Source organism: Tyto alba, unplaced genomic scaffold (genome assembly GCF_018691265.1).
Source record: "Tyto alba isolate M040663 unplaced genomic scaffold, T.alba_DEE_v4.0 Super-Scaffold_21, whole genome shotgun sequence".
In the NCBI taxonomy this organism is placed as follows: Eukaryota; Metazoa; Chordata; class Aves; order Strigiformes; family Tytonidae; genus Tyto; species Tyto alba.
Window position 1 is genome coordinate 10270372 of NW_024881295.1, and position 17273 is coordinate 10287644.

At 42.0% G+C, this 17273-nt stretch overlaps 1 protein-coding gene and 1 long non-coding RNA gene across 6 annotated transcripts in view; one reads left to right on the top strand and one right to left on the bottom strand.

Moving 5' to 3' along the window:
* LOC116960009 overlaps positions 1 to 17273 on the top strand; it is a 105268-nt gene that overhangs the window by 30933 nt on the left and 57062 nt on the right. The gene's annotated exons all lie outside the window — the stretch shown is intronic.
* Positions 3417 to 15783, bottom strand: LDHB (lactate dehydrogenase B). Of its 3 annotated transcripts, none has more exons than XM_032986310.2 (8): positions 15658 to 15783; positions 14086 to 14217; positions 9938 to 10055; positions 9261 to 9434; positions 6905 to 7078; positions 5515 to 5632; positions 4533 to 4656; positions 3417 to 3770 (listed from the first exon to the last, which is right to left on the bottom strand). In XM_032986310.2, exons 2-8 carry the CDS (start codon positions 14209 to 14211, stop codon positions 3603 to 3605), a joined length of 1002 nt encoding a protein of 333 aa, XP_032842201.1. In that variant the 5' UTR covers positions 14212 to 14217; positions 15658 to 15783; the 3' UTR covers positions 3417 to 3602. The 3 variants fall into 3 exon arrangements, with proteins under 3 accessions (XP_032842201.1, XP_042651463.1, XP_042651462.1); XM_042795529.1 differs by lacking the exon at positions 15658 to 15783 and adding an exon at positions 15045 to 15293; XM_042795528.1 differs by lacking the exon at positions 15658 to 15783 and adding an exon at positions 15069 to 15291.

Sequence of the window (17273 nt, forward strand, 5' to 3'; positions counted from 1 at the left end):
ATCCTGCAGATACTGATTTGCCAGTAGCAAGTTTAATGTTAATCCTTTTGGACCTGGCTTTGGAAAAAGATGTCAGGGTAGCTTGGCCACTAGGCTGGATCCTGCATCCTGGATAAGCATCAGAATGCTATCATCCTATTTAAAGCTTAAAATAAATGCTGCAATGACCAAGTATCCCACTGAGGGACAAGACTGTTAAATGCATAAAAGCTATGCTACAGATTATGTATGCCATATTCCCATGTGAGTAGAGATTTGGGAATGTTCCCATTTTTAAGTTGCCTCACCCCAGGCACCTGAAGTGATCTCTCCACAAAGGATAGATACACAGCCCACGCTCTCGCTTTCTGTAACTCCAGCCAGGCACTAGGCATTAGAGACTGAAAAAAACACGAGTTCTTTTGGGAAATAAATGCAGAGGCACATGCAAACACGATTTCTGAGAAACACCAAGATTTTCTGCTATGGCTATAACTTGTAAAAGTAAAATGCAAGACTAATATACTGGTTTGCCTGTCTTTTCTACTGTACAGTGCCATGCTCCCACTTACAATTCAGACTCATGTACAAAGACACTCACAAACACTTGCATAGATATCCACACACATATTTGCTTTGATATTTACTTGTTTTCTGGGGTCAGCACAGTGTTTGTATCATATTTAGCATGGGGATTTGTCAGGGTCTTTGTGTGACTTGTGGTATTTTCCCATTAACTGCGAGTGGTAATGACAGAGACACTGGTACCTCACTTGCCTAATATTCTGGGAGTTTCCCTTTTTCTTGTAATTCCTTTTCTCATAATTGTTCTTCCTTTATGTTACATCAGAGGGGACTCTTAATTTTTGTTTTTGTTTTGTTTTGTTTTTGTTAGAAATGTTAAAAAGTTCAGGCTAGGTATGAATTCTTAGTATATCTCTTATCCTGTGTAACCTTGAAGGAATTGTTATCAGGGCTGGCAGCTCAGCTTCACAGAGCTTATCTGCACCTCCTAAAGTAGGAAGGACTGCATAATTTTACTCCTCTCACTTCTAATAAAGGTTTCTATGCTTCGACAGACTGGGCTGTGAACTCAAAGGTGTAGTCCTGAAAGAGGCATTTCCATTCATTCAGCTATGTCAATATATTAAGGACTTTTGGTATAGTAAGAACTTCATAAAAAACAGGTTATCCCATGATCAGCATTAAGATTGAAGTTTAACATGTTGAAATTTAACCCCATTCAACAAACCACTTAAGCATAAATCCTACTCAGGGGAATATAGGCACTTGATCTAAGGTGACTGTGGTCTTAACTTCTTTTCTGAGAACCGCTCCACTGACTTTGAATGCCCTTGAAGCATGTCGAAAGAGATGGTTCTGTTTATTCTTCTTCTGACTTTTATCTTTAAAAAAAAAAACCAAAACTGCAGCATTCAGAATCAGTCCAGTACAGAAGTAATTTTAAAAATACTCATTTCCTTCTACTGCACAACAATTTGCTATGGGAAAAACAAACTCAGTAAAATGAACAGAAGGTCAACAAATACTCTTCTAGACTGATCTTCAGTCTGAGAGTATCAGGGACTACCCTATTGTCATATGTTGGTAGGGAAATTAGTTTGATGTGATTCTTAGACATGGTAATCACTCCTGATTCCCAGTGATATTGGGAGAGTATTCTAGTATCTACTACTGGTGGAGACTGCTGGAGACCTTGGAAATTATTGTGTTTCTGTCTTATTGTCTGAAATACAGAATTAGCAGCACAGATCAAACTATCTCAAACAAAACGTATCTTTTCTTCCCTTTGTGTTTTCATTTAAAACATGTCACAGAGGAAGAATTATGAATATTCCCTTCCAGAAAGCGATGCTAATAGGAATACACCTTCATGCTGTTTTGACAAATTTCCTGGATTTTTTTACCTCAGATATTGAATGTGTAAACATTTCCAAATCATGTTGAAGAGCTGTCAAAGAGGAGAGTATAAGGGAGAAAATATTCACTCAGAAATCTTACTTTGCATAGCCACGGCCTGGGCCAGACTGTTGTTGCTTATGTTTGCAGGTAAATTATTCATTTCAGCAAATCCAGCCCTCCTGAGTCTAACCTCTGAAATAGACGAATCTAAGTTAATTATTTGCATGACTCCTTTGCTTGCACAGAATAACTCACATAGCAATGGTATCTCAGGAGCGGTTTATAAAATTGTAGTGCATCACAGTGATTGGTGTGGATTTTAGGAAGACCTTGGCTACTGTAGTTCATTAAGAGCTTTGAAAGTTTTAACTTACATAAGGCTGAATTCACAGATGTGCATTAGGGGAGAACTATTCACAAGGAAAGAAATGCCCCAAATTAGGCATTGGCCTGAGAAGCCATTACACTATGGCATTGTGTCATTCTGGACCACAATATATGGATCTGACTTTTAAATGTTTTTGGGCTCCAGGTCATGCTGACATTGTTGAGAGTTCAACATTTACATTCCACTGAGAATTTGTGGCTTAATTGTTCGATTTATAACCATAGAGGAAAACAGCATTTCTTTAGGGCACAAGGCTGACATGAAGTACATAAACACACCAGTAATGGGAACTCTGTGAGCAGTTTCAGACACAAGTCACCTGCTTATCATACAACACAGTTCTGAGTTAGCTGGTATGGAAGTCATATAAGCACTACTATTCTACCAAAATGCATATCTAAAACATTTCCATCTCTCTACACCTACATGTTCTCTTTAATGCTCTTTCAGTCCCAGGCATGACAAGCAAGTACTGGCTATTTTATGGTTTATATTTACTCCATAATTGTGATTAAGAAATAAAGCTTTGGGATTTTTTAAATCTGTTCTTCTAAGTATATAAGAACTTGTGAAAATCATCTATTTTAGATATTAAAGGCCCAATTTGACTTGTTCTATAAACATGATTACTGTCAGGCTCCAGTCTAACTATAACAATAACGCTTGGATTTTGGTAATCAAATAGAAGAGACTCTTGTTTGTTCTAAACATTATGAAAACTAGACACCAATAACAAGCAAAAGAACTGAATCCAGAGAGAAGATCTGCAGAACCCCTTTTCTAGGCCAGTGGCATACAAAATGTTGGCGTATTTTTAGCAGGTAGCCCAGAGGCATATCCCCATTCCATTTCTTCTACCCATCAGTAAAAAAAAGTTAGTACTGTATCAGAAACAAGTCTAGGAATATGATTTAGTTTCAGTCCAGATGTTGACTAAATCATAAAAAAAAGGCTTCCAGTAAGGTTGTACTAGTGAAATCCCACCATGGGCAATTACTACATCGTTTCTAACCTTTAGAAAGAACATGTGTCTACACTTCCATGTTATCAGTGGCACACATTAAAGGAGAATGCTAGAGTAAGCTAGATAATTTAAATACTGAAAATAAGTCACTCTGACAAAACATGCCTGAAAGTTGCTTTATTTGTTCATGAGGTCTGTGCATTACAGCAAGCGTAAGTTTAGCTACTATGGACAAAGCTCAGCCTGAAAGAGCATTAAATGTCAACTATTAAAATGTACAGTGAGTCGAGCCCATATTTACGCACACAACACGCTGCTTTTCTATTGCTGGAATCTAACATTCATGAGTTAGAGATCCTTTATGTCCTTCTGGATGTTCCACAGTGTATCTGCGCTCTTCTTCAGCTGAGCCACCTCATCATCCTTCAGCTTTTGGTTGATGACACTTGACAATCCAGAGGCATTCAGGACAGCAGGAAGGCTCAAGAAGACATCAGTCTCAATGCCGTACATGCCCTGCCACAATCAAGAGATCACTCAGATATGAACCCATCACCCCAGATCTGCTTTTAGTTTATATAGCAGGAAGCCTTCTGAAAGCAGAGCTCAAGACTATCATGTTGCAACCTGCTGAGAATTCAGTCACACTGTATTTGAGCAAATAAAAAGTACAGAGTTGTTTTAGACCAGTGATTTGCAATACTGAGATGGCTGATTTCTGAAACCCCACCTCCAAACCCCTCACTTTTCTTTATATATAGCTAGCTGCCGACAAAATTCAAGACACAGGATTAGGGCTGGTCTCTTCTCTTACTATAGAGGGAGCAGTAAATTCAGCCTGCTCTGAGTCCTTGCTGCACCAGAGGTTATACAGCTGGTATAGACTAGATGCAGCCAGTTACACCAGCTATAGGAGGACACAGATCTCTTCCCTAGCACCTTTGACAGGAAGTGGTTCATGGAATCACAGCTGGGCCTCCGTGAAGTTCTTTATTTTTGCACTGAAACTTCCTTTTAATAAGTCTGCATGCCACACATGGTAGCTTTACACAAGGGTAGTACAACATTGAGTACAGAGAAGTTAGTTTCAGCTCCACACTCATGAGGAAGGTCAGCTAAAAGGCCAGACTAGAAAAAATTGTGATAGTATGCTCCTGTTTTAAATTCATAGTAGTATTTTCTAAAGCTTCCTTTGTTCATCACCTTGCTAATTGAGACTACTTAGCTTTTCCACAACAACAAATGAACTGGAACACCCAATTAGCTACCACTTCTTACCTTTACCAGTGTTGAGACCGAATGAATCCGGCACATGTTCTTTATCATGGTCTCACAAAGTTCAGCAACGCTAAGGCCAATAGCCCAGTTTGTGTATCCTTTAAGTCTGATTACCTCATAGGCACTAAGGAAATATTGAAATACAGTTGCATTAGATGTCTTCAAGACACTGCTGAATGCTAAGTCTTAAGATGAATGAACAGTTCCCATTTAAAAAAATCTGAAACTCGTGACATATTTTAAGTTTTGGTATCAAAGTATCAGTCACATACTGCAGCATTAGAGGATAAAGGATAAAGTTTACATTATCCCATATGTATAATAAAGAAGCCCTCTTCTCACAGGATTAGCTGAACAGAAAAATAGCTTCCATATATGAACAGTTTTTAGTGTTAATTAGAAAACCAGACACCTACAACGGAACAAGGTCTCTATTCATGTCAGTGGCACAATCATTCTGAGTGCATTTGGAATAGATAAACATTTAGAGTCAAAGCCATGCAGTACCTACCCACACATCCTAATTTAACATCTATGTACGCTTTATACCAGTATAGTCTCACTTGTGAAATAAGGACAAGTGATTTAGAAACACATAGTTACCTCTATACAGATTACCCTAAATCAATGAACAAGTTTTCCCAAATCAATTCCAGAGCTCTGCTCACTTTCTTAGAGTCTTGTGCCCTTTGTACAGTTAACCATTTAAGAAGCTACTTATGAGAAAAAACGTGCACACAGCTCTACCCACAGCATTACTAAAGTGGATACGTTATGCAACAGTTTCACTGCAGCATAATAAAGTTTACCAACTGAAATCCTGCATTTCTGTGTTTAAACTAGTAGTTCCACTTACTCATGCAACCCTCTAAATAAGAGGATGAAAGCTGCAGCAGAATAGAGAGGCAGTGACAAGGTGGCAGCATTCAACTAGCTATTTTCAGCATCACTCATATCCACCTTGTTCTTCAAGTCATTATACCTGTCAACCACTTGCTTGTGGACATCCTTCCAGTTCTCACTATCTTTGTCAGTTCCTATGGCAGGATTCAGTTCCTGGAGAGAAACGCCAGCCACGTTAATTCCACTCCAAACAGGCACTGTAACAGAGAAAGGACGTAAGTTTCAATAGCACTTAGCAACTCCCCCCTTGTTTTTCCTATTTAAGATAACTAGAAACAGAATAGTAGTAGCCAGAACCACAATCATATCTGAGGCAGATATTCAAGTTTTCACTTAAGTACAATTAATTCTGAGAACTCTGGGGGTCAAATATGAGACTGTTTTAGTACTGACACTTTAACAAGGTAATTGCAATACATGAACAGAACTTTCAGTCCTTGGAAGGTGCAGCTACTTTTGAAGTCAGGAATCTCAAATTCTAGCAAAAAGGCACATCTTAGCTGTTCAACCTTTTAAAACTAATTTTACTCAAAAAGCAGCAAGTATGTATTTGCTGTCCCACTAATGAGTATTAGGGTTAGCCTTCAAGAATTCTATTCTTATTTCCCTAAATAATAGGGTAGCAATATGCAAGCTTAGAATATCGAGGCGAATTTGCACATCTCCCTTCATATTGAAAGCTTACAGGCAAACTCATTCTCTGTTCCTGGAAATTCTTAAGTTACTTCAAAGCAAAAGCAGCTATAACACTGAAGCAGTATGAGCTGTGTATGCACAGCCAAGCTCTGTTTTCATTAGTGTAGGACTGGCTTCAGTAAATACTGTTATTGATCAGACACTGTACTTTGATCAAATGCAATGGGACATTGAAGAGGTGGCTCCCTCAGAAATATGTAGCACTACAGCAGTACCAATCTACATAGATGTTCTGCTGTATCATTAAAGACTTGAAATATATGAACTGAATTAAGACAACTAAGCTTCTTGGATTTCACATGGTTTTAAAACCATCTTCTCTTAACTAGCATGGAGAAAAGTCACAAGATAAAGTATAATTTTGTTAGGCCAATTCTGGATTGCTAGCTGCTTCTACTTGCAACAAGCTCTGCCACTGGCCTAACAACAGCTAAAATTGCTTTCAGAGGAGAACTGAGCTACATGCTATGTCATGATCCTCCAAAAACTGATAAACAGAAGTAGTAAGCTGTAGCCTTTAGGACACAGCTTTAGCTAACAAAATTGGCCTTTTCAGTTCAGTATTTAATCATACAGCCACACTCACTTTTATTTTTAAAAGCGTAACTAGATTTACTGGACTTGTCTCAACTCTGATCTTCATAAAAATACAGCAAAGTGCTAGTTACCCAAGGTCAGCTGCATCCACTCTTTCAGAGTTTTGTAACACCACTTAGGCCTCAACCTCTAACATTGCATTGCTTACTCCCAAGGTGGTCAGAATTGCTCCTTACCACTAGAATCACCATGTTCTCCCAAGATCCAACCATGGCAGCTGGTTGGGTGGATACCAAGTCTCTCAGCCATCAGATAGCGAAATCTAGCTGTGTCTAGATTGCAGCCACTTCCAATCACACGGTGTTTTGGCAGGCCACTCAGCTTCCATGTGACATACGTTAATATATCCACTGAAAAGGAAAACATGCCCGGTGAATTAAACCATTCACATACACCACGAATGCTTCAACAATTACAAGTAATAGGGCAATCAGGAGGACTCAGGACAGTTGCGCTCACTGGTCAAAGTATTTTAGGTCTGACTATTTGGGGGATTAAAATGAATGCACTGATTGAAATTTAGGACCCACCAAGCTACTGTTCAAAGAAAACCGAGATAGGTCTTTGGAGCTTAGAATCCTACCAGCTAAAGATGGAGGCACTTTTGTCACGCTTAAACCCCTAGGGCATCCAGAGCTGGGACTGAATCATGTGGCTGAAACATTCAAGCAATTTCCTGAAGCAATGTTACCTTCTGCTTCACCACAGTAAGAGGTAAAGCAATTTACACTTAGGCATGTTTAAGATTTACATATTCTGTTTCTAGCTGGTAACTGCTTCGGTTTAATTTGTTGAGCAGATTCATGCATTAAGCAGTTTGTGAACTGATTAACTCTAACATGAAAAGCCAGATAAGCAATATGCTTTAACTGCATGCAATTTTAGAAAAAAAAAAAAAAAAAAACCAAACAAAAAAAAACAAACCTAGGTTGGGGCAGACAGAGAGGGATGTAAGCAGAGTGAAACACCTCTAATCCACAGCTCAAGGCAACAGTAATAAGCAGTCTGCAATAATTATGTCTCCAAAACTCTCAAAAGCCAGACAGTTCTCAGGAAGGAATATTATTTGTGTATATGGATCTGAAATACACTGTTTGCTCTGCTCAGGCACCAAAAGAATGTCACCTGAGTACAGTTCACACCTTGCTGTTACAAGTGGCATGCTCATCAGGCACAGCTTCCCTACAGCTTTGCGGGGGGGGGGCAGTTCCCACCAGGATCACAGTAATCTGTACAGACTACAGAGCACCTCCCTATCAAACAGCTATAATTGCCCCAGTCTGGCTTTCAAGTCAGATTCTGAGACACACATCCAGACATTAAGCTCTTCATTGTAATCTCATCATTTGCCTACAGTAGAGCTTTCCACAGGACAGGCTGTGGACAGTGCTATCTGAGCTAGAGCACAGACAGATCCAGGGAGGTTAAACAGGGACAGACATCAAGGTCACACACCAACACACATGCAGAGGGCAGCCCTGAAGTCCCTTTGGATGGCTCACAATAACTTCCACTATATAAGACTAGTGGACAAAACTCTACACATTTTGAAAAAATAAAGCATTATAAAAATAATTCTGAAAAAACAACATGAAATTCTCCTCCTGCAGCTGCTCTACTGGAAAGTAGTCTGTAGTCTGAATTCACCCTTGCTAGAACAAGAATAATTTGATCTTTGACTCAGTTTGATTTTTAGATATGTTTTAAATTGCTGTAAGTTACTGCACTTGCACAGTACCATTTGCTCAGTACACTAGTATTCAGTAGACCAACAGTACACCAGCTAATTACTCAACCACCAGCTGAGTTGCTAGCTTTACATGCACGGTTTTGACTCTGCAAAGTTATCTTAAAAGCAGAATCACTTCATTGCCACGGTTCTGGAGTAATGGCTTCACTCAGATGTTGAATCAGACAAAGGCAACCCTACAGAGACACCCTACAAAGTATATCAATGTTTGTAATCAGCTTTAGGCACTCAAATAACCAAGCTGTCCCAGTGCAATGATATGCTTGCAAGTAAGCACACAAATGTGTAATCAGTTATAACTAAGTCTCTTCTAATCTAACTGAACTATATAGCACAGTTAGGCTTTCCCACACCATAGGCTTCAGCATGCATTTTTCCTGAAACTACAGCCAAGAAAGACTATAGGGTAAGTTCTTCATCTTGAAGAATGGCCATATCCTATCCAGATACAACAGAAATTTATGATTCACAAACAATTTAAAAGCAAAATGGATATGTCTCGTTTAGAGATAAAAATTTTAAACTACCTGCTACTTAAGCCAAAGTATGTAAAAAGTATTTACCATGTGGCATGCTTTTAAAAAAATGGACACCATGAGAAGTTCTGAATAAAGAGCATTGGAAAGTACAGAATGTTTGTTTGCATTCTGCTGTTAGCAACTACATGGCAGATGTCCACACAACTTCCAACACTCAATCAGTATTTGAGAAGATCGATATAATAAAACTCTAGTTCTCCAGTAAACATAATTTGTAAGCATCCTAAGAAAAGACTGCCTTACCTGGGTTGGAAACCACCAGGATGGTGCAGTTGGGGCTGTATTTGACAACCTGAGGAATGATGAATTTGAAGACATTCACATTCCTCTGAACCAGGTTGAGACGACTCTCCCCCTCTTGCTGACGAACTCCTGCAGTTACTACCACAATCCTGGAGTTGGCTGTGACAGCGTAGTCTACAACAGAAGACAAAGAATGTGTTAGACTTATCACTAGTTTCAATAGCACTGTGTTCGTACTGGTTTTATGGATAGCTTCTCCACTGTGCATACATTCAAACTCAAAAAACACGAGACATCAATATTAAAGCCAGCATCCTCTCAATGTTGTTCTGATATATCAATATGTTGGTCTTTAGAGTACATTCAGCCCCTCTGCATCTCATTTACGCTATCCAAATAACTATACTATTTCTTCTGCATCAGAGGCACCAGAGTTTCATTAAAATCAATTTTACTCAAACAAGCCCAAAGCTGTGAAGTGGCCATTAGAGAAGTAAGAGAAAAACTCAGATTAAGAGCCACTCCCATTGTTATGGTGTTCATCTGAATTGTCACACTAATTCCCATACTTTAACTTTTCAATGATAAATCCTTAGAGTTCTTTAGGATTACACAATGCTCCACTATTAAGCAAATTCACAGAATATCAGTATTAAATAAAAGAAACTGAGGTTCACCTTTGTCTGCCACAATCTTGTGAGTGTGAAGGAACAAGCTCCCATGCTGTAGATCCATCATTTCTCCTTTTAGTTTGTCTTCCAAAACATCAACCAAAGCAAGCTCATCACAAAGATCCTGCAAAACAAAGTCTGAAGGAGTCAATGAAGCAGTTAACTTGCATTTTAAAGTTACCCCTGAGTTGAGCAATATTACATTTTAAAGTAGAATTGCACATCTGAATGCATCTCTTCTCCAAAAGTAAACCAGTAGGACAGCATTACCTTGGTGTTCTGATGTATGTCACAGTAACAAAGTCAAAGGCTACTACAGCACAGGTTCATAAAAGTCAGACTTCCCCAAAAAAGGTATTATTTTCAGGGAGTTTGACTGCACAGCTAACTCTTTATTAGCAAGGTACTGCATGATTTAGTTCTCTTCGGAAAAAAGTTTAATCTTTCAGAGTTGTAACAAACCCTCTAAATCTATCCAGCAAATAAGCCTATTTAAAATATTTAAATACTTAATAGAACATACCACAATATCAAATATTCTCTTGTAACATTCCTTCAACCAATTCATTTCACAAATATATAGAATGGGAACAGACTTAATTCATCAATACTAAAAATAGTATCAAAAGAAAACAGATTCTGTATCTAATTTTTCTTTACTAGAGATACTACATTGTATTTCCTTTGCAGAATAGATTTAGCCATGTATGCTTGTTGTCCAGCCAGGTTAAGTTGAAATATAATGTCTCAGAGTCTCAGAACAGGAAAACAGCGAAGCAGGGTGGGGTGGAAGAGGAAAAATGCATTCTGCTCTAATACAAAGTTTTACTGCCTTTTGACAGAAGCATTTACTATCCTTGTAAATTCTACTATACCTAAAGGCCTACAATTCTGGAAATTATACTGAGATTCAAATTACTACTTCTCTCTATTCTCCTAGGTATCTACACCCCATTTGAAAGCAAAGCCATTTTTATGCTATTGAAAAATATTATAGCAAGCAAGCTTGTTTACTTTTATATAAAAGTTAACACTCACTACTTCACATGGAAAGATTAATTATTAGCATCCACTAAGCTACTTTAAACATGCAACAATATGCACTGTTTTTCCTGTGGAAAGATATCTTTAACATCAGGCACATTTAAGTTTTTAATTTTATAGTTTAAAATAATGTTAATTGCTTTTTCGCAATGCTTCCTTTCACAGCTGATTCGATCAACTGTTGAAGGAAAACCATAAGAATCCATATCTGCACTTGCTCTGTTCTCAAAATAGTCTGCAGGGTAACATTAAAGTCTCAATTATTTAAACATTATGAAAAAGTAGCCTTAACTGAAGTCACTGGTGTTAAACTAAGAATTTGAGAAAAGAACATGTGCACATGTGCAATTATGGATAGGTTTATACACACAGTCTGACAATATGGGACTTTCAGTCCAGACCTTGCAACCAATATTCACCAGACTCAGCAGGTTCAAGGAGCCAGTTCTCACTGAAACTGAAGAGCACCTGGAATAGCTCCAGTGACTAATTTCAATTAATTTGCAGCAGTGGTGCCTACAGAAGAATTCAGCTCATTATTAACACACACAGGAATGAAGTCAACACAATCACCAAATGCAGCTTAAAATACTCTCATTGAAAACAGCTGACTTGTCACAGTGGAGATGTTCCCATTTCTAAAACAGTATGGCAATATCAGTGTCTTGTCTCTGAGAGGAAGCTAGAAATAACCAACATGAAAGTTTTAATGTCATTCAAATTTATACACTAAATACTACACCAGCAAACTGAAATTAGTATTATCACACCGTTTAATTTTATAAAATTCAAAACCATCAAACTCAATTGCATCTACATAGTAAAGCACAGGAAATTTAGTACAACATTTCATGCTATGCTTTAACAAAAAGACATCCTGGGGAGCCAACCATCTTGCACAAGTCAAAGCCATATCGTGTTGGTCAACAGCCAGCTGACTATGGGCCAGCAGTGTGCCCAGATGGCCAAGACCACCAACAGCACCCTGGCTTGTATCAGAACTAGTGTGGCCAGGAGGACCAGGGAAGTGATTGTCCCCCTGTACTTGGCACTGGTGAGGCCGCACCTCCAATACTGTGTTCAGTTTTGGGCCCCTCACTACAAGAAAGGCATTGAGGTGCTGGAGTGTGTCCAGAGAAGAACTACTAAGCTGGTGAAGGGTCTGAAGCACAAGTCTTATGAGGAGCGGCTGAGGGAACTGTGGCTGTTTAGCTAGGAAAAAAGAAGGCTCAGGAGAGACCTCATCACTCTCTATAACTACCTGAAAGGACATTGTAGCAAGGCGGGTGCTGGTCTCTTCTCCCAAATAAGAAGCAAGAGGACAAGAAGAAATGGCCTCAAGTTGCACCAGGGGAGGCTTAGACCAAAAGGTCCATTCACCAAAAGGTTTGTTGAGCATTCGAACAGGCTGCCCAGGGAAGTGGTGGAGTCACCATCCCTGAATCTATTTAAAAGACATGTAGACATGGTGCTTAGGGACATGGTTTAGTGGTGGACTGGTCAAGTGCAAGGTTAACAGTTGGACTTGATCTTAAAAGGCCTTTTCCAACCTAAGTGATTATACAATTCTAATTCAGTGACAAGAATTGGATGGTTTTACTATAAAAATGTTTTATACTGCAGCTTATACTTGTGAGAGAATAAGAGAGAGCAGAAGCCTGGTTGAAATAAACTCCATCATGCCATAAACCAAGCTTGAAAAATTTAGACCCAGCCTACAACTCATTAGTAGTAAAACTTTGTGCCTAGATTTCTGAAAGCACAATTTGACCCTGATTAGAGCACCATATAAAACACAGATGAATGCTGGACTGTAGTGAAGTTTGTGGTAACTTCACCTGGCTCCCTCACTGCCAACCTTACAGGCTACCATACTCCAAAAACAAACGAGTTCAGATGACATGACAAACATTTGCTTAAGTTATAAATATACGAACCCACAGTGAACTCATTAGTTTTTAAAACTGAAGAAGAAATTTAATGGGAAAACATTTGTTACTTTCACATCAGTACTTAGTTTCACAGTGGCCTTTTCTTACTGTCAGTTTTTCCTTGCTCACAAGGGTCATCAGCAAGTGAAAACGCTTTCAATTTTTTTTAATTATTAAAAACCCACTACTTTAAAATATGCACCCTCAAGGTAACAAGTAGAAGGAGGATCATCTCCAAATAAGATACAGCCAGCTTAGTAGTACGTGCAAGATTTTTGACCTCACTGTGACCTACCTGATTTAAGATCTGTCTCTGCAAATGGATAAAGCATATCTATTTATGCCTTTTTTAAAAAAAAATCTGCAGCTCCCCTTTGTCTTTTCAAAAATAGCATGAGAGGGATCAGATTGAACTCATTCACAATATTATCTCGAGACAAAGTGTAAAGTACAAGAGATTCTTACTGTATAATAAGCCTTTGCTTTGCTCCAAGAATGCAACATGAGATTTGCCCCCCCCAAAAAAAAACCACAAAACTCAAAACCAGAAACAGGAAAATTCAGAATCAGAATAACCTCTAAGTCCACTCCTCTATTTTTAGGTTTTGGAAAACTAGCTAAAACCTCTCTGGAAACAATAAAGTCATATAACTAATCAATAAGGGCTTAAGAGAAGTCTGCTGAAGGGGATAGCAGTATTTTCAGTTATTACGGCACATATGCATTAAGAGAGTAAAAAGCAAACATGTATAGTTCTGTTCCCTATCCCATATTTCACATGCATTTCTGTTCTGTCTGCATTCTTTGCCCCGTGGAGCTCTCCCACCAAGCAAACTCCAGCTTTGTTGTAGAAGAATACCAAAATTAAAAAGAGAAAGAAAAGTTTGGCAGTGGTTTCAGAGCCATTGCTCACTACATTTTCACAGCAGCCTGAAAAATAACTCTGCCTAATGAGAGATTTATTGCTAAGTGCAGACAGAAAGGTGAGAGCACAAGGAGAAACTGCATGGGGAGGTCAGCCTTGCATGAACAATGTAGGTCACTGCTTGCTTACACGAACTGCAAATGATTCACTCCTGTGCTAACCTACCAAATTTCCCACCGTTTGCTAAGACAAACAGGCAGCGCAGAACATTACAGCAGTAGGAACTTGAATAGCACGTTGTCCTTGAGCCGTACCTTCCCAAGGATGCTGATAGCACAGGCCATCCCAACCTGTCCGACCCCCACAACGGTTATCTTGTTGTTCGGGGCCGTGGCTCCCGCAGCAATGGGGGTCATCAGCTTCTCCTTGAGAGTAGCCATCGTGCTCTGCAAGGAGAAACAGAAATATTTGTTTCACAGCAAGCCAGAGGGAACCAAGACGCATGCTCTGAATTGGTCATCCGCCATAGCTGGAAACTTGCCGGTGGAAGTGCTGCGAGTCGCTGTTGGTGGCGGTTTACGCACGGCAGCACGTGGGCACACTGCCCTTGTTCGCAGGGCTCTTTCCACCCCACGAGTCACCAACCCACCCACCCACCCTTCCTTGGCCACAGGGCTCTGGCTCCCATTCCTCCCATCCCACTCCAGTGCCCAGCGAGGGGCTGAAGGGTGGCAGAGGCTATTTTAGCAGCCCGTAACAGAACATCCTTCTGTTTCCAGAGCCTCTGCTCTACCAAAATACCTTCTGCACTAATGCCTCTTGGGCATTCACCTCCCACCAAAGCGCCCTTCAGGGCTTCGGGCTGGCAATAAAACCCTGAACCAGTTTGGGAGCAGCCAGCCTGCTGGGGTTTCCCCGGCGCGCTTCCCTTCGGCCCCGAGGCCCCCCGCTTCGCTCAACCCACGGCGCGGTGACCCCGCACACCCCTCCCTCCCCCGCCAGCCGCAGACCAGCGAGGGCTCTGGGGCCGCCACGCGAAGAGCACCCCACGGGTTTTCCGCGCACCGCCGGGGGCCGAGCCGGGAGCCGCCATCGCACCCAAACCCTCCCCCCCTCTCCCTCAGGGGCCGCAGCCCAGCTCCAGCCACCGCATCCCACCGCTGCGGGGACCGGCCGCCAACACCCCTCGCCCCAGACACGCGGGGATGCTCGGCCCCGGGGTGGGGCGGGGTGGCGCCCGGCCCGCCCCCCATCCCGGGGAAGGTGAACCCACCGGCTCCGCTCTGCCCGTACCCACCAGCAAGGCTCAGAGCGGGGAGAGGCGAGCGGAGAACGACCGTTGTCCTCCGGTGCCCGGGCAATGAGGACTCCGCAGCGGAAGGGGCGGGCCCGGCGCTCAGGGCCGGGCCGGGCCGGGCCGCCCCCAGCCCCGCTCTCCTGGGCGTTCCCCGGAGCCGTTTTGGGGAGGGGGAAGGGGGTCAGCGGCTGCCGCGCTCAATCCCCGCCAAGGACGGAGGCTCAAGGGTGCCGCCGCCCCGCCCCCGGCTCCCCGCTCCGGCTCCCCCCCGTCCCCCGGGGCCCGGCCGCCGCGGCGCGCTGGGTGGGCGGCGCGGCCATCGCTGCCCCTCGGCGCGGCCGCCTGAGGGGGTGAGGGAAGCGCCGGCTGGTCATCCTTTTTTTTTTTTTTTTTTTTTTTTTTCCTCCTGGGAGGCGCGCAGGAGGGTGAAGCGATGCTGTCGGGCACCGGCCCGGGGTCAGCCCTTCCCTGGGGCCGGTTCCGTGCCGTGGGGTCGGGGTGTGGCGGGCGTCCGCGCCGTGAGAGCCGGTCGCCGCCCGCGCGGTGGTCTCATGGCGGCCGGTGGTCTCGCCGGCGCCCCTGAGCTTACCGTCACGGTTTGCCAGCGACGTGGGCAGGCGTTACCGCTGTTCCACGGGGAGTCGAATCACTGCAAGCGAGAAGTTGTGCAAAAAATTCTTTTTGTGTGATGATCTTCCGGGGCAGAGATGCTCAAGTTGTGGCATCCGATTTTTACGCACTTTGATTTTTGCCCTGTAGCTGGCTCCGGTTGAACTTTTGGAGGTTGAACAAACCGCGGCGGGACAGTGGCAAGCCCGGGGTCGCACAAATGCTCGGGCGGGAACAAGGAGCCTGAGGCAGTGCCGCCATTGCGCCTGCCCCCTCCCCCTGCTTCGGCCCTGTCCGCGCCACGCTCTCCATGGCTATTTCACATATATCCCGATAAAACATCGCTTTAAAATTGTCATATGTAGGACCTGTGGAATGAGCCCTTGGAGTGTGCGTGGCGTTTTGTGTACTGTTAAAGTAACAAGCACATCCATCACTCTTAACGGATGATACGAGACGCCTTTGCTCTGACCTATGGAACCGATAAACTGAAAATTTAGGTATATGATTTGCCATAGTTGCTGAGCAGAGAAGAACAAAATTGTTTGTTGAAATTCCTGTGGGACCGACACATGCAAAATAGAAAAGAATAACTATTTTCTCCTGACACAGTTATGTTACTTCTTTATAGCTGTAAAGGAAAAAAGCAGGGGCAAACCATGGAACTACCCATTTCATTTCACTGGAGGAAAACAAGCTTTAGATTCCTCATCACACGTGATTAACTCTTTCTCACAAGAGGGAAAACAGAGTGGTAGATTCCAGAGTCCTCCCAAATAAGCCACTGGGTTAAATGTGACTAGGCAGAGAGCCTAGCTCTTCTCATCTAAAACTATGGTTGCCCTTTTTTCTGTTGTTGTGGCCAGTTTAAGGTTTTATTGATTTTTTTTTTTGCTAAGTATTTTGCCAGGTTAGTAATAACTGGATTAATTCCCTCTGGCTCACCAAGCAGCCAAACACATGCTGGTGCCAGCACGAGAGAGGGGGGAGCACAAGTGGTGAAGAAAGGGTAAAGCTTGTTTTTCCAGGCAGCAGTACAGATTCATGATGGCTTTAAATGACTAACCATGATCTACTTTGCTTCTTTACATTGTTTGACATTTCAAAGTGTCCCCTGGAGGGAAAGAAATGAGTTAAGCCATCCACATGGCTCTTCAGGTGGTGACTTGCTGTAAGCAAATAAATTCAAGCCTGATAACTATAGCTGAAAGGCGAGCTGGAGGTAAATAATAATTACACAATAAAATATAAGGGTAAGAAAGTCTACCCTCTATGAACAAAATGGGAACATGCACAGCTGAACTTTAAGAAAATAAGGGGGAAAGGAAAAGAAAAGGTACTGGAGAGGTTAGGGAAGGATCAGAGCAATGTATTTTCATTCTTGAACCAGAACCAAGGGGCTGTTCTTGTCCTGCCAGCGCCTGTTGTGAGGAACATTCTCCACTGCTTTAGGTCTTCTTTGGACAGGATCCTTCTCTCTACTTATGAGCATTCAACAATCAATTATCACAGTAGCATTTGTAACTATTAAATGGAGGAGAAAATGTCCCTTCCCAAGTTGCAAGATCTTAAAGCTTTTAAGTGAAAGACTGGACC